General features: G+C 43.1%; 1 protein-coding gene across 3 annotated transcripts in view; it reads right to left on the reverse strand.

The window, feature by feature from the left end:
• Positions 1 to 20,187, reverse strand: part of TEC (tec protein tyrosine kinase) — a 60,718-nt gene extending 40,531 nt beyond the window's left edge. Inside the window, exon 1 of one of the 3 annotated variants that reach the window (XM_028745126.2) lies at positions 19,889 to 20,187. Coding sequence is in view for 1 of the 3 variants with exons in the window: in XM_077934350.1 (XP_077790476.1) it covers positions 8,812 to 8,862 (51 nt within the window). In the remaining 2 variants the exon portion in view is untranslated. Of the gene's footprint in view, positions 1 to 8,811; positions 8,997 to 19,753 lie in introns of those variants that run through there. The other 2 variants (XM_028745125.2, XM_077934350.1) reach the window with 2 other exon arrangements.
• Between the last annotated feature and the right edge of the window lie 52 nt (positions 20,188 to 20,239).

The following is a 20,239-nucleotide window of genomic DNA, read 5'->3' on the forward strand; positions in this document are numbered from 1 at the left end:
TCATTTTATAGTACTGTAATATAAAAGTAAGTTATGCGTACAGGAACCTAAAGATTCTCATCTGTACATCTAAAAGCCTCAAAAATAATCTTAGGACACTCATTTTCCACACAGGAAATTTTAACCCTGGGCTGCTGAATAATCTGAGCTGCACAGGATGAGTCAATGGCAAAATCAGTTCAGGTCCTTCAAACATGGTCTTTTTGTCTCTCACTTACAGCAATCTATGAACTGCGGCGAAAGAAATGATAGAAAAATCTAACAGACTCGCTTGTGAAGATGGAAGAAGAACTTTACAATTCATGTACCAATTAATACACAGAAATCAGCCCAGCTCAGCATCAAATTCAGTGTCTTTCCGCAGCTACAACCGCTATCAAACAAACAGGCAAAGGCACCTTTGCTCACTTGCAATCAGGTTTAATCTTGAAGTCGCAAACAGAGGACTCTGGACCAGATCTGACCCACGGAAAGACATTAGATAGCAAAATCTCAGTCACCAACATAAAGTAGCAGAACTTCACCACCTTTGTGCCCTTTTCAAAGCGGGACTTCTGGAAAAATTGCTGCTGATCACAGGTTTAATTAGACTGACTTGAAGGATGCAGCCATTGCAAGTTAGAAATGTTTAGGCTTATTGTAAAGTTGAGGAAGGGATGATGATAGCTGGAATAGCTCAGTCGTTGTGGGTTCAAGACCCAGCTTGGGCAAAAAGTTCCTGCATTGAAGGTTAGATTAGATGACCCCTGTGGTTTCTTCCCAACTCTACAATTCCGTGATTCTATGAAGATGTCTGTAATCACGGTTCGAGCATATAATTAATTCTTAACGTAAATCTCGTATATCTGTAGGGATAAGAACACAGACAACTATAGAAATATATTCAGTGGTACCTCGGGTTACATACATTTCAGGTTACACACTCCGCTAACCCAGAAATAGTGCTTCAGGTTAAGAACTTTGCTCCAGGATGAGAACAGAAATCGGGCTCTGGCAGCGCGGCGGCAGCAGGAGGCCCCATTAGCTAAAGTGGTGCTTCAGGTTAAGTATGGACCTTTGGAACGAATTAAGTACTTAACCCGAGGTACCACTGTAAACGGTACACTGTTATAAGATTAGTCCTACATAAAACAATGTTTCTCTTTCTCCTTAAGAAGACGTTAAATACAAAATGACTCTTTGTGGTGTGCGAAACGGGGGGGGGGGGGGGAATGCCTAAAATCAATACATCCCCTTCCAAGAGGTTCGTTTATACTGCAAACAAGCCAGCTGAAGGAAGCCAAAACAGATGAAGTAGCTAGTGCAAAGCAGTGGGTCTGCCATGTCAAAATCCTGCTTGATCTTCAGCAAGAATAGCTTCCCCAGTTATCCAATCAAGTAGGTCACTGTAAAGATACTTTGCATATAATTTGCTAATTACAGGTAGCAAGCTTATTGGTCTCTAGAACTAGCCCTTTTTGACTACCGCTGTGGCCCAAACTTCAGGAAATAACTCGGATGAATAAATGAATGAGAGTATTACTGCCAGCAGGGAGGCCCACCAGTCGATGTTAGACTTCAACCCGCTCTGGGGGCAAATAGTCTAAGCCTGGTGCTTTATTATTATTTTTAAACTGTGAAATAAGGTTATTGACCTCAGTTAGAGATACTGGAGGCCAGTCTGGTAAGTTTTCCAAAGATTCTGCTATTTGGTTGACCTCATCATCCCGCCCAATGATAGAGTGACATTTTGACACTTTGGCACCCTATCTGCAAAATTTAACAATTCCAAAATGCAGGCGCACTTTCACTTTCGCAAGATTGAATGCACTGCCTTCGGCTGTACTTGAGGGCCGATTTCAAAAAATTCCACTGGAAAAACGGTTACGTTCATGTGGAAGTGGCAGTATTGAGTCAGTGCCACATGTGCTTCTGGCTTGCACTCTTTACAAAGATTTGAGGAGTGAGGTTATTACCCCTCTATTATTGTCCATGCCGGGTCGCACAGCCATTGCTACTGTGTCATTCTTTTAGCAGATCATGATGATCAGGTGACAGCAAAAACTGCAAGGTTTTTAGTGGGGGCGATTAGAATAAGATCCGTTATTTGATTATTGATGTACATCTCCAAAATGAATTTTGTATAGTTAAGTTTTCACCTCTGTCTTCAGTACATTTCATTTTATTGCTACACCTAGTGGCTGATGCAAAATAAAGATTCTTCTGAATGAAGTAGCTTAAAATTACTGTATTTTTTGTTCCATAAGATGCACCTGACTATAAGATGCACATAGTTTTTAGAGGAGGAAAACAAGAAAAAAAAAATCTGAACGAAACAGTGGATGTATGATTTTTGTGGTTCATGCTGTGGCCACAGCCATGATAAGTGATTTGACGGTGAGTTTGGGGTAGCCCAATGCAAAAATCCCGAGGATCCATGTGCTTTTACCTCCCCGCTCCCAGGCAGCCTCCTTTATCTCTAGAGTCCCTTATCCCTCCCAATCGCTTGCCGATCAGCTGCTTGGCGGTTTTGTTTCAACACCCCCTTCCCTCTTTCTAAAAAAAAAAAAAAGGCATGATCTGCATTTCGCCCCTGGGCAATTCGGCTCCAGGGACCACGCATTCGCTCCATAAGACACACAGACATTTCCCCTTACTTTTTAGGAGGAAAAAGGTGTCTTATGGAGCGAAAAATATGGTAGTTTAATATTACTGCTGTGTTCTCTGCATAGAAGCAAAACTCTGCACTAGTGTGTCAAATTTAGCAACAAAAGCTGGATGCTGCCATAGCTCAGGGGTAGAGCATCTGCTTTGCATGCAGAAGGTCCTTGGTTCAATCTTCAGCAACTCAGAATATTTCCTGCCCGAAATCTGTGTAGTCAGTGCCTTCAGTACTGAGCAAGATGGTCCATTGGTTTACTCAGTTATAAGGAAGCTTCCCATGTTCCTATAGCCAGCATGAATCATGCAAATCTGGCACCGATGAATGACTTCCCTTGTTTTGCATAATGCCACCTACAATTTATTTACTGATCTGCATAATTTTTGCTGCTTCTGCTAACTGATGAGAAAGAAAGACAAGAATCTATGCATGGCACTAATCCCCCCCCCCATACCTTAGGGACAGAAACACTGCTGAGCTGAGCAAATTCCTGAACTATACTGAGAATGGGTAAGGCAAAAATGGTGGGTTTTGGTTACAGAAATGGCCATCAACATAGAATCTGCTATGTTCAGTGGTCTTTGGACAAACCAAGGTGTTCAAATATTGTGCAATTTGTACAGAAACCAACTTTTCACTGCATATAAACAGTAAGTATAAATCATAGTTATGACTGCTGACTTCTGGGGCATTGGAAAACAACTTTTGATGGAAGTTACACAGATAATAATGTTGGTATATTATACAAATTATGCTAAATATATAATTGCATGGGTGAAAAAATGGGCTCAATATCTATTTCCCTCCAATTCCTGATATACTTCTAATGTGACCTTTAGTGCTGAATACATTTCCACCAGTGTTTTGTACTCTCCTCCTGCTGCCGAAAACGGTCATTTAAATATATTTCTAGCAAAGACTGTCATATGAAGTGGAAAAAGGGGAAAAAAATGTACTAAAAGGAAAAATGTGAACGCATTATGGGACACTAAAAAGAAGAAGTCAGATCAGAACACATTCATCTGCTTTTAACAAAAGGAAATAAGACTTTGAAGCTCTCCTTTGTCTTGCAGATGCTATTCTGTTTTAAAGAATGACGAAATGATAAATAAGCATCTTCAAGTATGTTTCTAATTTCTGAACTTCAAGCTCCATCCTAAAATGGATTATTTTGCCTACAAGATGAATAATGGGCTTGATGAGTCTATGTCTTTAAACAGGGATACGCAATACCTGTATGCATGGATGTTCATATTTAAACACAAAATATTTATGGTTGAATTATGCTGGTTTACTGTAACTGCGTTGGGAGTCAGTAACTCAGTTCACACATTATGCAAAGCCAAGCCATGGCTTAGCACACAAACATGCAAGTGTGCTGATTCCCAGAGAGGTGAGCTCCTCTCTGGTCTTACTGCTGCTTTCTACCTGGGGCTTAGTAGCATGTCATCTGAACATGAGGTCATTGTTCCTCTCGCTACAGACAAACCACAAGCTGTAAACCAAGGAAAAACTCAAGTTCAGGTGACTCCTATTAAGCAAAATCATAGCTTAGACGTCAGTAGCATGGCATCAGCAGGACCAGAGAAAGACAGCAAATGTGATCTGCCTTCCAGGAGCCTGCATGCTCGCATGTTCACACAATAAATGTAAGACGTAACAGTCTATAACATTTACTGTTGTCTTGCAAAGCCCCATGCCTAGCACTGTGCAAAAGTGATTGCCCCTGCCAGTCTATAAAACTTGCCAAAAGGTAGCTTGGCTGGGGGGGGGGGTTAACAAACTGGCCAGCTGTCTACATCTGGTTTCCCACCCCTGGTTTTAACCCTCTGTTTTCCTTCACCTTTAGCAAATCCCCCCTCAATTACATTTCTCTGTTTCCACAATATTCCCAAATCACTAGCTCAAAGTCTCAGGCAAATGTAGTTGAGCCAGACAAAACGATACACACATTAGGAAGATTCCTCCTTTTCAAGGCTGAACCTGAGTCTTATTTCACAACAGTTACACAGAAGGCTATAACCAGGCTCTAGTATTTATACTGGGCCTGGCAAATAGAGGTCTTTAACTGCTTGCCTATGTTAATTTTTCTTGATTTTAGTTTTATCTTTCGTAAACCACTTTGATGTAGTTGGGTTTGCTTGGGTTTTTTTTACAATCCAGAGGCATATAAACTTTATGAAATAAATAAATATATATCAGAAGCTGATGTTGGCCACCCCTATTTTAAGGCTGCCTGCATGTTAACAATTCTGCAGAAGCAACAACAGCAAATGAATATTGTGGAATGGGTTGCAAAATCTGACTTCCTAAGGATCTTGCATCTCTTTTTTAGAAAGAGCAAATGTTGCAAAACAGATGCTTGAAAGCATGTCTAAAGACTAAAGGTGTGGTTACAGTTTTCCTCATAGCTCTTTGTCCTTTACCATCAAAACTGATTAAGCAAAAGGTAAGTAATTACGCACAGCTTGTTTAATTTGCATAACTTATATATGTTACAGTATTCAGTGCTTTTTGCATTATCTGGCCTTTGTTGATACTGGATTTTTGAAGCACACTGCTCCTGTGTCTTACCAATTATTCCTGTACACACACAGTCCCATACTCTCCAACTTTTCTCAGATGAAAATAGGAATGTTCTATTCTACATCAGGAAGCTTCTCCTGCGTTTGATCTCCCACACAGGCGTCATATACACATATACATCTGTTACCTTGAGCCAATTACAGCCTCTCAGCATAACCTACATCGCAGGAATGTTGTAAAGAAAAAAATATGTGAGGGAAGGGATCGGGTACAACACCTTCAACAGATAAATGGGATGAAATAAAATTTTAGCTGTAATCAGCCTTGAGTCAGGGGAAAAGGCAGGAAATACTGCTGCTGCTGCTGCCGCTACTAATAATAATACAGTCAAACCTCGGTTTTCAAACGTCTTGGCTGCCAAACGTTTCGGAAGCCAGATGCCAAAAACCCGGAAATGAATGCTTCTGTTTCTGAACGTGCCTTGGAAGTTGAACAGCTTCCGAGGCGCGTTTCTCAATTTTCCCCGTTGAACTTGCTGATAGCCCTTTGATCTTCGGTTTCTGAACGTTTTGGAAGTCGAACGGACTTCTGGAACAGATGACGTTCGAAAACCAAGGTTCCACTGTAAAAGAAACTGAGAATTATAAGGAACATAAAAGGTAAAGGTAAAGGTATCCCTGCCCATACGGGCCAGCCTTGACAGACTCTGGGGTTGTGCGCCCATCTCACTCAAGAGGCCGGGGGCCAGCGCTGTCCGGAGACACTTCCGGGTCATGTGGCCAGCGTGACAAGCTGCATCTGGTGAGCCAGCGCAGCACACGGAAACGCCGTTTACCTTCCTGCCAGTAAGCGGTCCCTACTTGCACCTGGGGGTGCTTTCGAACTGCTAGGTTGGCAGGCACTGGGACCGAGCAACGGGAGCGCACCCCGCCACGGGGATTCGAACCGCCGACCTTTTGATCGGCAAGCCCTAGGCGCTGAGGCTTTTACCCACAGCGCCACCCGCGTCCCCTATAAGGAACATACCAGAGAGTAAATCCGATTGAACTCAGTGGAACGCACCTCTGAGTAAAAATGCTTAGTGTAAAACTGCACAGTCTTTACCCAGTTACCTGGGAGTAAACACTATTGAATACAATGGGATTTACATCTGAGTAGACATGTAAAGGCTTGCAGAGTAAGGCTCAATTTACAATATAAACACTCCACATATTTCCTTTAAAAAAATGCTGGCTGCTGAAGCATTGCAATTAAAGGATTTAAAGTGGATTTGTTATATTTTCCTTTAAAAATAAAAAAAGGCTTTGTATGCCAGCTTCATTTACTGCAGGTATTTTATTTTCAGGATAAATAGGACTCTGTTTTTGCACGTACACACAGCAAAGGCTCCTGTTTCCAATAAGGACCAGGGTGTGTGTGTGTGTGTGTGTCTGATCTCTCCACCACTTTTAATTGTATTCCTGAGATTTGGGGGAAAGGGGAAAAGAAAACCAGGACATTCCAGAATCAGATCAGAAACCAGGATGGCTTCTGTAATTCCAGAACTGTCTCTGGAAAATTGGGACACTTGGAGGGTCTGCGGTCCTGGATAGCTCTCCTCAGACCCTGAGGTTCTGGGTCCCAGTTTTCCATCCCGTCAGGATATGATATAGGAAAATACAAAAAGAACTTTCTCACACTCCATGCATGTTTACATGGAAAGAAGTCTCTCTGTGTTCATTGAAGCTGTTCCTTAAGTTCCATGGGCTTCAAGCAGGTACCTGCTTACCTTTCCAAATGAAACCATTGGGGCTTAAGGCAGATCTGGAACTTGACTAGAATAACTGCAACACAAAATTATTGTGTCGTTAAAAGAAGTTGCATTCCAGTCTGACTGCGACTCGGAAGGTGGCATGTGACATTTCACACACTGATTAGAATCCTATTGCAGGGTGAGGCAATGCCATATCATAAAATCTGCTTAACTTTCCCCCCATATATGGCATTTGCAAGCACCAGGTTCCTCCATGCCAACCTCTAATCATATCAAAATCTAAGATAAATTCCTGACAGCTCACGCTACCTATCAATAAACAGTTATTTATGCTAAATCTTCCACAACCAGCTGAGACCAGAAGAAGAAGGGGAAAGGAAAAGACTAGAGTCTTCTGTGAAAACTGCATCATCAATTCCTCTGGTTGAAATTAATCAGGAGATCTTAATCTGAGTTCTTCTTCAGAGAATGCTGCCTACCACAGTATGTAGGCGCTGGATAAGATTAAGGCAGCCATTTTACAAGATCTTTTGACTTGTTTTCATAATTGTCTCCCCAAATGAGCTTCTGTAGAATGGTACATTATTCCGAGGTGACTGAAATTGTGGTATTTTTTGCTTTCTGGAGGCAGCTGTGCCAAGCACGTGCAACTATATATTACTTGAAAATAAACTTAATAGAGCAACCACCCACGCAAAGTCTCGTCACACTTTATGGAACACTAAATTTGTCTGCAAATAGAGGAAGTGTCCAGAGCAAATGCAGACTATAGTATATGGGCATGCAATTTCAAGAGATATTGGGTATTTCTAGAATAAAGAAAAGGGGGGAAATTCATAAAGTTTGCATGTAGGTCCAGTAACCCAAATCTGGCCAACTTACTTTGGATCCAACCATTAGCTATAAAATTTACTAATGCAATATATTCGAAACAAAACAAATAAATAAATAATAATAATAATAAATGTGCATGCACACGAAAGCTCATACCAATAACTAACTTAGTTGGTCTCTAAGGTGCTACTGGAAGGAATTTTTTTATTTTGCTTCGACTACGGCAGACCAACACGGCTACCTACCTGTAACTAGAAATATATTCAAAATTAGACAACACTCCAGAAAGTAAAAGTTTCCATTCTTACATGTTTCAGCCATTATATGTCCCTGATCCCAGTGACATTATGTTGGAAAATATAGGAATTCATTTTACCAAAAGTCAGATACGTGTAGGCGTTTCAGGATCAAAGCGAACATGACAGCGACAAACCCCTGGCTCTTTTCATCCGTGTATCTCTCCTACTCGCAAATAAAGCAGTGCCTATGTTTTATTTTTAACAGTAAAAGTAGTCTGTAGGAGAAAGTCGTTAAACCTTCCCCCGCTCCTGCATTTTACCTCTCCTCATTTAGTCCATTGCTCCAGCCACAGTTCTGAATTCCCAGCTCACTTGTATCAGAGCCAAGGAAGAGAAAAACATGATTGGCGAAATGGACTGAGAGGCGTATTAAGTAATTTGCGCACACATGAGAGCTCAGTGTCCCTGCCCTTGTTTAACTGTTTTAAGTATTCCATTAAGTTACATATAGACCACTGTTGGTTAAGGGTGCTGGGAACTGTAGCTCTGGGGGATAAATTACAGTTTCAGGATTATTTGGGGGGACAGATTTACTTTAAGCTTATGGTGTGTATCTAGACTGAGCCCTCGCCCCACTTTATAAGTAGACACACAAATGATGGCCCCAGCATGTCTAATTTGGCCATGATGATCTGGCCAAGCTTTTGTTATTGAAAGGCAGAGAGAAAAGAACATAAAATGCTTATAGGAATGCACAGTAATTGTACGGGCCAGATTTTTAAAAACTGCTATCGTAATACCACTGCTGCCTCACCCACCTTTTTGCCTGCCCTTTTTCTCTTCCATTGGTCTCTGATCCAGCACGTCATGGCAGCTGCACAAATGGAGGGGCGATTCTGTGCCCACTGCAGGAAACTATATGGAATAGGATCGCTCTCTCTCTCTAGCAGGAAATCAGTCTCATGAAATTATTCTTCTTCAGCTCACTCCATAAAGTGACCAACAGACGAAGCACATGGACAAAGAGGATCAAGCCTCAAGGGAACCGAGACTGAGATGAAAGGCAATCAGGAAAAAACAGGGAGTAAGAAAAAAAATAACCCACAGAGGAGGAGGGGGGAAACCACCAGCATACCCTGTGACTATGAGAAAGAGGAAGTAACAAGCAGTAGAGAGAGGAAGCCCTTCTCAAGACGGACACCAGTGGTTTAGCTATCTGAGCGCCCATATGAAAACTGCCTGTGATGGCTCAGCATCTATTTGCTAATCTCTTAAATAGGAGCATATAAAGTGTTGTATTTAGATTGTTACAAACTGCAGCATTTTAACCTCCATATGCTGAAGTGAAATTTGGGAATTCTACATCCACAACATGCAAAATATACGCCAATTTAAAATTATTGTGCGGCGTTCCCCTCCCCACCCCCAATTAATATGTCTTTATTTTGTTCATATAAAACCTATCTGCAGAAAAACTGGCCAAGAACAAAAGGTTTCTAGAATGCCATCTCCACTATAATAGGCTAAGGGTTTTTTTTGAGATGGTTGTAAGAAGTGATTGGATGAGATGTTCTAATGCTACAGGAGAGTAGCGTAAGCAGTCAGATCTCCAGTTGCCATTGACTGTTCAGATCCTATAGAAGGTGATGCAAATCAAAGGGCCTAGAGGGGAAAAAAGCTGGAAGAACCCATGGTCTAAGATCATAGAAAGGAATGTAAGGTTCTTCTGGACTTAGCATTGTCCCTAAATGCCCAGGCGTCAGCTGTGACCAACGGAGCCTTTGCTTAACTGCAGTCAATGTACCAAGTATGCTTATTTATGAGGACTGCAAATCTGGCTAGGTGGCACATATAAAGGTAAAGGGACCCCTGACCATTAGGTCCAGTCGTGACCGACTCTGGGGTTGCGGTGCTCATCTCGCTTTACTGGCCGAGGGAGCCAGCGTACAGCTTCCGGGTCATGTAGCATGACTAAGCCGCTTCTGGCGAACCAGAGCAGCGCACGGAAACGCCGTTTACCTTCCCACCGGAGCGGTATCTATTTATCTACTTGCACTTTGACGTGCTTTCGAACTACTAGGTTGGCAGGAGCAGGGACCGAGCAACGGGAGCTCACCCCGTTGCGGGGATTCGAACCACCAACCTTCTGATCGGCAAGTCCTAGGCTCTGTGGTTTAACCCACAGCGCCACCCGCGTCCCTGGGTGGCACATATACCCTAGCTGCAAATCAGGCTAGGTGGCACACATTACATCACATCTGGACTGCTCTTGTGTACTCTCCATAGAGTTGCCTTTGAAGAGTGTCCAGATAGTGATATTGGTTCCAAATTCTGGGTTGTTAATCCGGAACACACCTATTAATGTAATTGTTTTTTAAATAAGCATAAGGAGTGTGTGACTTCCTTACTGAAATCACTGGTCAAGTTCCAATTTGTTTCCAGGTTCATATCAGAAATGGTGATGATCTTTAAAGTCCTTCATGGCTTGGAACCAGGATATTTGAATGGGATATTTCTCCCATTTGAGCCTGCTAAGTTCTTCTCCACAGACCCAGGTGTGTATTCTTAGTTGAGACCAACAGTGCCAATTTAGGGAGGTGCGGGTGATTCCCATACACAGGGCACTGAGCTGAGGGGGCACAAAACAACAACAACAACCTCTATTTCTACGGATACCTACTGAGAAGATCTGTTTAAAAATGCAAAATAAAAATATTGTGAATGTAAGAAATATTGGGGGGGGGGGGCAAATTTTGTCTTTGAAAATTCCCTCTCACATCTTGCCAGGCTAGCTTCCTTAGCTGCAAACACCGAAAGTTAGGATCCCCTCCATTAGTGAAGCTCATCTTGCTCCCTCTTTAACGGTTGCTAAAAGCTACCTGTTTAGGATGCCCATGAATGGTTCTCATTTCCTGTCCTGCATCACTGTTGTTTTAAACTTGCTCCATAATGAAAACAGTGAGAATTGTTTCTATTGCCTAATTCTTTCAGTGGCTGCATTGTATCTTTGTGTATTATGCTGTTTTAGTTTATTTGTTTTAGCTTACTGTTACCTTAGTTTACCTCGAACTTTTTAAAGGAAGGGAAGCATATAATTTTAATGAATCAGTAGATAGGTGCCAGGGTGGTGGTGGTGGAAACAGGAACAAAGAGATGGAAGAAGGGATGGTCCAGAGAGATGCAAATAATAGAAAATCAAAGAGATGAGTTGAAGGAGAGAGAATGAGAAAGACAGTAGTCAAGAAAGGGACAAAACGTAGAAACAAACCAGTCAACAAACTACACATGGATTGTAAATTAATAACCAGACAAATCTTTCATTCCAAGCTTAGAGTATAGTTGGTTACGTTTTGTGCTAATATTCAACATAGCCAGCTTGGATTTCTTTTTCTTTCTTTTTTAATAGGCAAGACAATAATACATCAACAAATGATAGCAGCATATTAATCATGCACAAGTCCAAGCTTGGTGCTCCTCTGAAAGCTCAAAAACTAAGAAAAACACAAAATTAAAACCCCAGAATAAGGTGCCTGCTTAAAACATTTTTGTTTAGCCAAACCATATACATAAATGATGATGCATTTAAATTTCTTTTACTGTTTGTTTTAATTATCTTTTTAAAAATTAGTTGTTTTTATTGGCAATTTTCATATTTCTTGTAAATGCTTAGTTAGGGGTCTTACTACAATCAAGCAATACAGTCGTACTTTGGAAGTAAAACGGAATCCATTTCGAAAGTCCGTTCGACTTCCAAAACATTCGGAAACCAAGATATGGCTCCTGCAGCCAATCAGAAGCAATGGAAGCCCCGTCAGACATTCGGGTTCCAAAGAACGTTCATAAACCGGAACACTCACTTCTGGGTTTGCGGCGTTTGGGAGCCAAAACGTTCGAATCGCAAGGCATTTGACGTCCAAGGTATGACTGTAACTAAATGTTAGCATTTGAACCTTTCTGGTTATGGTATATGCTTCAGACACTACATAATCATAAGAATATCCACAAAATACCTACATACCTATGTGCCTTTCCAGATGTATTTTTTAAAAAAACTGTTTAAGGCAACTGTGCGGCATTTGGGCTAAATCTGATCTGCACCACCAGCAAGAGCCTTACCCTCACACAGTTAGCAGTATTATGCAGAAAAATCACTCACTACCCAATCTGTGTGGCGAGTTACCAAATGATGGAAGAATGAATACACAAAACAGGGGAAAGGTGAGGAAAGGGTTGTAGAGCCCTGCAGGGAAAGGGGATTATCTTGCTGGCATTTTTGGAAGAGGATCAGGAATAAAACTGCCAGTATTTTAATATCTTTATATGAATCTTTGGTATGACCACATTTGGAATACTGCATACAGTACTAGTAGTGGAACTACAAAGGGTACAGATAAGGGCAACCAAAATGAGGAAAGTCTACCTTTGGAACTTTTAGCAGGTAAAAAAAGTAGTTATATGCTAAGAGGTTTATAATATAATGCAAAGCTTGAAGAAACTGACTAGAGAGAAATATTTAATACCTAATACTCTGGATATTTAATTAAATTCATTGCACAGGTGATTCAAGACAGACTGGTGGAAGTATTTCTTCACACAGGGTATGGAACTGGCTGCCACAAGTTTAGCAGTCATTAAAGATGGAGTTGAGAAACCCATGGAGGATGAATTATCAATCACTCTTAGACATTATGGCTATATCCAACCTCCAGTTGCTGGGATGGGAGAAAAACAGGGGGAGGCTTGGGCTTCGTGTTCCGTTTGCAGACTTCCCAGAGGCCACTGGGGGAAACAAGATGTTGGACTAGACAATCATTGGTCTGACCCAGCAGACTCTTCTTACACTCAGGTGTTTTGGAGGTATTAAAGGACTACAACAACACTCTCCCACACTCCAGAAGTGTGGCAGGGCAGCAAGAGGCTTTAAAAGTTTCCCTCCCCTCCTTTCGTAGAATACAAAATGACATTTTGAAAATATTTAAAGTGTCTGGGCTTGGCAACATGGGGATGAGTTGCAGCATGGCTCACTAATGATGTTCCTGCTCAGCTCTGGACCACCACCTGCAGTAGCTGCCTACCCACCCTCCATATGCAATACTCAAGTGAAAGGTTGGCTTCTTATTTTGAAACGACCATGATGACAATGGGACTATAAATCTGCTTTTGTGGTGGAGGGAGGGTGCAAGCAGTGGGCAGTGCTGGATTGAGACTCAGGGACAGTGACCTCTAGTGGGATATGTCTTGGGCAGGCCCTGCTGGCCCACATTTTAGCGCCTGAAGCCAAGGATAAGATAGCCACCCACCCACCCCTTCACATACAGAAGCAAACCATAGTGGCAGCCAAATCCTACTTCAACACTGGTCACTACATACTTGGTTGGTATAATGCTGATTTTCTTGTATGGCATTAGATTCAACAATGATACAGTCGTACGCTGGATCCCGAAAGCCTTGCGAGTCGAATGTTTTGGCTCCCAAACACCACAAACCTGGGAGTGTTCCAGTTTGCAAATGTTCTTTGGAACCCGAATGTCCGATGGGGCTTCCACGGCTTCTGATTGGCTGCAGGAGCTTCCTGCTGCCAATCAGAAGCCACGCCTTGGTTTCTGAACGTTTTGGAAGTCAAACAAATTTCTGGAACGGATTTCATTTGACTTCCAAGGTACCACTGTAGCAGCATACACTATGCCTTTAATTTTGAAATGGTTTTGTTTGGAAGCTAGATTTACATGATTTACCACCAAAAAATGGACAAGGGGCCTTTTTGCGCATGAGGCTTAAATCAGCACTTTCTTAATTCCATCTGTAGTCATGTGAAAATAAAACCTAAATTTGGCTCAGCAAATAGAGGCCTCTGGGCCAAAGATGACCCTGCAAATGTACTTTTTGGTCCTGAAACTAACAATCTAGAGGCCAAAGAGATGTGAAAGAAGTAGTATCTGTGGTATTAAAACTTGCTGGCAGGCCAGTTTGGAAAGAAACGTGCTGCTCAGAACAGCAGCTTATAGAAATTAAATCAGTTTAAAACCATACAATATGTAAACAACATAATCACAGTTACAGAAGCAGCAGTTAAAACATTTCAGATCAATATATCACAGCCAGCTAGGACTACTGAGTCTACTGCTTATAAAACTATCTCATTAAAATAAAGCCTAAAAATATATGTGTGGTTTAAACCACAGAGCCTAGGGCTTGCCGATCGGAAGGTCAGTGGTTCGAATCCCTGCAACGGGGTGAGCTCCCATTGTTTGGCCCCAGCTCCTGCCAACCTTGAAGTTAGAAAGCATGTCAAGTGAAAGTAGATAAATAGGTACTGCTCCGGCGGGAAGGTAAATGGCATTTCCGTGTTCGCCAGAAGCAGCTTAGTCATGCTGGCCACATGACCCTGAAGCTGTACGCCGGCTCCCTCAGCCAATAAAGCGAGATGAGCGCCGCAACCCCAGAGTCGGCCACAACTGGACCTAATGGTCAGGGGTCCCTTTACCTTTACCTCATATCCTGATGGAATGGAAAACTGGGACCCAGAACCTCAGGGTCTGAGGAGAGCTATCCTATCCTAATACTACCAACGAGGAAGCTTAGTCCTTTTTCCTGGGGGGGACACAGGGGTACACATACCCCTAAACATTTGGTGAATCTTTGTACTTTTGTCCATTTACTGTCTTTATTTTTCCCAGTTTGAACTATAAAATGGTAATTTTCTTGAGTCAAAATGAGAGTACCCCTAAACATTTTTTCAGAAAAGAAGCACTGAGAAGCTGATAATATATCTCAGGGGAGAGAGCTCTACAGTGGTGGGGCCAGCACAGAAAAAGTACTGTCACTTGATCTGCCCCTGCCTGAGTTCCCTTCCTAAAGTCTCTACAACAAATTCTAGTTCGTGTGGAGTAAGGACTCAGAGAAGAGCCTGAGAACAATCATAGATTTTGAAGGTACAATCAAAGGCAACAGCATTGCTAACGGGTGGACTGAAGTTGCAGTAGGGGACAGGTGGCACCATCCATTGGATGCCAACCATGAAAGGTTTTATAGCTAAGCAGCAACTTGAACTGAACCATAGTGCCAGTTGGTGCTGCTAAAGCAAGACTGACTGTATACGACTCTGCTGTTCCCTATATGTAAGGAGATGTGTGGCAACATTTTGCACTAGCTAAAACCCCTGAGTTGTTTTCAAGAATGGCCCCATACAGAGTGCGTTGCTTGGAAGTTAAGAAAGCATAGATTAGTATTGCAAGTTCCTCTCTACTCCAGAAAGGTCAAGGCATTGCAACAAACAGAGCAGAAAGAAAGCATTTTAGCTACTCTGGCAACCAACTTACCAAAGAGCAGGGTTGGAACAAAAGCAAAAACAACTCCCAGACTTTCAACCTTTTCTGTTAGGGAGATTTAGAATCCTATCAATCACAGGGAGACCTATTCCCTCTACAACTCCCTCTATTTCTTCAAGAAAAACAAACGTGGGCAATTTTATGGTTTATTTTTTCACTCCAAGATGAATTCCAGTGTTGAAGAATGCCCCAAATAAGCCTGCATATATCATGTACTGTATAAGCACTTTTTTTATCCCAATATGGTAATTCTTTAAAAGAAAATTAAAAACAGATGTAGGAAGTTTTATGGAATATTTTTCTACCTCAACCCAAATTCAGATTAATCATAGAAATTTAGAATTGTAGAGTTGGGAGGGACTCTGAGGGTTATCCAGTCTAACCCCCTGTAATGCAGGAATCTCAACTGCATCATACGTGACAATGTGTCTGAGAAGCCATAAATGATGTGCCATAAGAAAGGTATTTTATCTGTTTCTCTGGGTCAGTTTTTGCTTGGGACCTCTTTTATGCCAACAAGTTAACAACTGCTAGGGCAACAAAGGATCCCATGTGAAGGATTCATTTGATTTTCCTGGGCTCTTCCTGCCACCCACAGTGCTGTAAATGGTAAGTGGCAGAAATTGGATAAATTTGGGGACATTGTTTACCACTATGCAGGTGACACTATTATAAAAGAACTACAGAGTAGTAAAATAATAATAATAATAATAATAATAATAATAATAATAATAATAATAATAATAATAATAATTTATTTATACCCCGCCCATCTGGCTGGACTTCCCCAGACACTCTGGACGGCTTCCAACAAAATATTAAAATACAGTAACGCATCAAAGATTAAAAGCTTCCATAAACAGGGCTGCCTTCAGATGTCTTCTAAAAGCCTGGTAGTTGTTGTTCTCTTTGACATCTGGTGGGAGGGTGTTCCATAGGGCGGGTGCCACTACCGAGAAGGACCTCTGCCTGGTTCCCTGTAACTTGGCTTCTCGCAGTGAGGGAACTGCCAGAAGGCCCTTGGCGCTGGACCTCAGGCTCCGGGTAGAATGATGGGGGTGGAGACGCTCCTTCAGATATACTGGACCGAGGCCGTTTAGGGCTTTAAAGGTCTGCACCAACACTTTGAATTGTGCTCAGAAATGTACTGGGAACCAATGTAGGTCTTTCAAGACTGGTGTTATGCGGTCTCGGCGGCTGCTCCTAGTCACCAGTCTAGCTGCCGCATTCTGGATTATTTGTAGTTTCCGGGTCACCTTCAAAGGTAGCCCCACGCAGAGCGCATTGCAGTAGTCCAAGCGAGAGATAACCAGAGCATGCACCACTCTGGCGAGGCAGTCCGCAGGCAGATAGGGTCTCAGCCTGCATACCAGATGGAGCTGGTAAACAGCTGCTCTGGACACAGAATTGACCTGCACCTCCATGGACAGCTGCGTGTCCAAAATGACTCCCAGGCTGCACACCTGGTCCTTCAGGGGCATAGTTACCCCATTTAGGACCAGGGAGTCCTCCACACCCACCCGCCTCCTGTCCCCCAAAAACAATACTTCTGTCTTGTCAAGATTCAACCTCAATATGTTAGCCGCCAGTAGAGTGATCTACTGTGTAAATTTTAAAACGAAAAGTATACATGAGATTGTTTTTAACACCCTTTTCAGTGGTTAGGGCTAGCTTTAGAAAAGTTTCTTATTTTCCTTTTCCTTGTAGATCATAAATGATTGACAAAGAAATGTGTGGGCTGGTATGCCAAGAAAGATTAAGCCAGTTTCTTAGATGAAACTGGTCAAAGAATGCTTCAGCAACTTATTAGTGACATATAAACCCATTAGTAGCTAAATTGTCAGAGCATTTTTACAGCAACCAATAGAGGCAATTTGCACACGGGAAGGGAGTACTGTGAAGATAACTGAAACTGTGTTTGACACTGTCAGGTCAGCACTTACTACTACTAAAAGCCAAACTGCCTTTTAAAGCTAACTTGTCTCATCAGCAGTGGAAACTGCTGTGGTAAAAGTTGTAGTTGTATTTGTAGTTTTTCTGTGCATGAATATTGCTTCTTTAAATTGCAGCCTTTAATATTTTATTGAAACACATTGTCACAACTTTTCCGGAGAAGCCAAAATGGCCTTTTCAGCACCTCCTCCTGCAGCAGTTGCTGCCACTTTAATATGGCAGAAAGTGAAAGGATGGGACACAATATGCCATGTGCAAAAAACCAGTTTGGGATGGAAGGATCACACTGGCACTGTATTCTCCCAATACTTGTGATTCCCATAAACTGGCATGCAGAAGCATAATGCCTCCAACAGTGCAAAGAAAGCTGCCTTATGCTGAATCAGGTCATTTATACATCTAATGGAAACATAATACAGTGGTACCTCGGGTTACATACACTTCAGGTTACATACGCTTCAGGTTACAGACTCCACTAACCCAGAAATAGTGCTTCAGGTTAAGAACTTTGCTTCAGGATAAGAATAGAAATCATACTCTGGCGGCGCGGCAGCAGAAGGCCCCATTAGCTAAAGTGAAGCTTCAGGTTAAGAACAGTTTCAGGTTAAGAACAGACCTCCAGAAGGCTTATCCTCCGTGAAGTTGTATAATCCTTTTCTAAAGCTAATCAAGAAGGTGGGAGTGAATTTTATAGTTTTAACTTTGCGCTGTACTTTCATTTGCTTGTTTTGAATCTTCTAACATTCAGCTTGATTGGGTAGTCCTGTGTTCCAGCATTATGAAAGAAGGAAAAAAATCTCTCTCTTCACTTTCTCCCAGCATTCGAAACTCCCCTTATTCTAGGCCCGTTTTGTGACAGGGAATTTCATTAATGTGAGCAGTTTCTGAGCTCTGGGAGCAGTACTGCGCCTAAGATTTCAGATTAAAACTGCCACTGCTAGAACAAAAGGAGGAGCTTTTTCTGCCTCCCCACTTTCAGCCACTGTCTGAGGACTGAAGAAGGGACCCTCATAAGAATATTAGGGGGTGGACAGGGGAAGTATGGCTTTGTTTTTGCAGTCTTCAGATGAGGACTAAATCACGTGAAAAATTAATATAAGATTTTAGCTGCAGTTCATTCATTTTCAGCTTTGTAGTCTGGTTATTAAAAAAGCGTGCCTAGACATTCCGTTGCGACACGAATAACCTAGGTTTTAAGGTGCCATTTAGCTCCTAGTTTTCATATCTCAGTTTCTAACACTGCTTTCTCCATATCATGTATAATGTCCGTCTTGAGCTCTCATATGAAAGGCCCTCCCAGAATATTGTGCCAGCAAAGTATAGCTTCCCTAGCCAAGGTGGAAAGCCAAGGGCAGTCATGTCAGGAAGGTATAGAAGACCTAAACACACACACACACACACACACAGTCCCAAAATGTGGTTGCATCAGGTTTGTAAAGAGCCACTTGCAGTGCTTTCTTTTTTTAAAAGGTATTGGTACTCACCATGAAGTTGTTATAGTTAAGTGCCACTCTTTTAACAATGGGGGGGATGGAAAGGTGCTGGTACTGCAAACCCTTCAGTACTCCCAGAAAAACACAACGCACTAGCCCACTTGCCTGGTTGCCTTGCTTAAAACTCCGAAAATGCCAGGAAAGAATTTGCAACCTGGGACTGAAACGGCAATGCTAACTCACATCACCCCTGACCATTCACCATACTGGCTGGGGATGGTGGGACTTGGGAGTCCAGCGAACATTTGGCGGTCCCATTCCTGTCATTCATTGTCTCCTCACCCCCTTTTATCTTCACAACAATCCAGTGAGACAGGTTTGGGCCAAGAGCTTGCGAATGACCCATTGAGCTTCCTAGCCAGCTAGGAAACTGAACCTTGGTCTCCTCAGCCCTTTGTCAAACATCCTCACCCCTCCTGCACCCTGCTGCCCTTCCACACAGCCCGGCCCTCGAATGAACCCCAGGCCGGATATTAAATGCCACCGATTGTTTGCATCGCAGCCACGGGGATAATAAACGCGAACGGAGGAGCAGAACGTCCTACTATCCCCAAGGTTGCGCCCGCAGTTACTTCACTATCCCGCTCTCGTTTCGCAAGCCGAGTCAGGCACGTAACTTGTGAATTCAATCTCTCTCAGGCGGATCTTGAGCGACGTGCACAGATAGTGAGATTGAAAATAGGGGGTATGACTGATCTCCTTAGAGTTTTCCTTCCTCTGATCAGCAGAACTTCCCTCTAGTCCAGGGTTTCCCCGAACTTGGGTCTCCCGCTGTTTGTTTGGACTACAACTCCCACCATCCCTAGCTAGCAGGACCAGGGGGCAGGGATCATGGGAATTGTAGTCGTGTTCCCTTCCCCCCCCCCCAAAAAAAAGCACTGGAGACCCAAGTTTGGGAAACACTGCTCGCTGGGACTTATTTAACACACAAACACACACTTAAAAAAAGAAGGACCTGAGGTAACAGGTGAAGACTTTCGACTTACAGAGCCGCTGCCCGACGCCGGTCCAAGGCGGCAACCCGAAGCCGACCGGTCTCCTCGCCGACTTGTAGCGCTAAGAAGTACTGTAGGTAGTTGTGAAAGGGGAGGAGCCGAGCGCCGCCGTCGAGCTGCTCTTACCCGAAGATGGCTCCGGCCGGCGCCCGCGACAGGGAGCCGAAAGTGCGGCTCCTGAGAGAGGTGGAAGGCGGGCGTGAGCGAGGGAGCTCCGCCGTGTCCGTCCCCCTCAGCTCACCGAAGCGGGCAGCCGCTTTCCTCCCGTCCCCTCGCCCTCTCCCTTGCACACGCCGCCCGAGCAGTTGGAGGAGGAGGAAGAAGAGGAGGAGGAGGTTTCTTGAAGCGTAGGAAAAAGGAAGCGGCAGCGGCGGCTCCGAGGTCTTCGCTCGCCGCGCTTGCAGGCTGCCGAAAGCCAGCGCTTGGGTTTCCCGCCGGCGCAGTCATGGCGCCTCCTGGAGGCGCTCCGCGCAAAAG

The sequence above is a fragment of the Podarcis muralis genome, chromosome 9, assembly GCF_964188315.1.
Source record: "Podarcis muralis chromosome 9, rPodMur119.hap1.1, whole genome shotgun sequence".
Lineage (NCBI taxonomy): Eukaryota > Metazoa > Chordata > Lepidosauria > Squamata > Lacertidae > Podarcis > Podarcis muralis.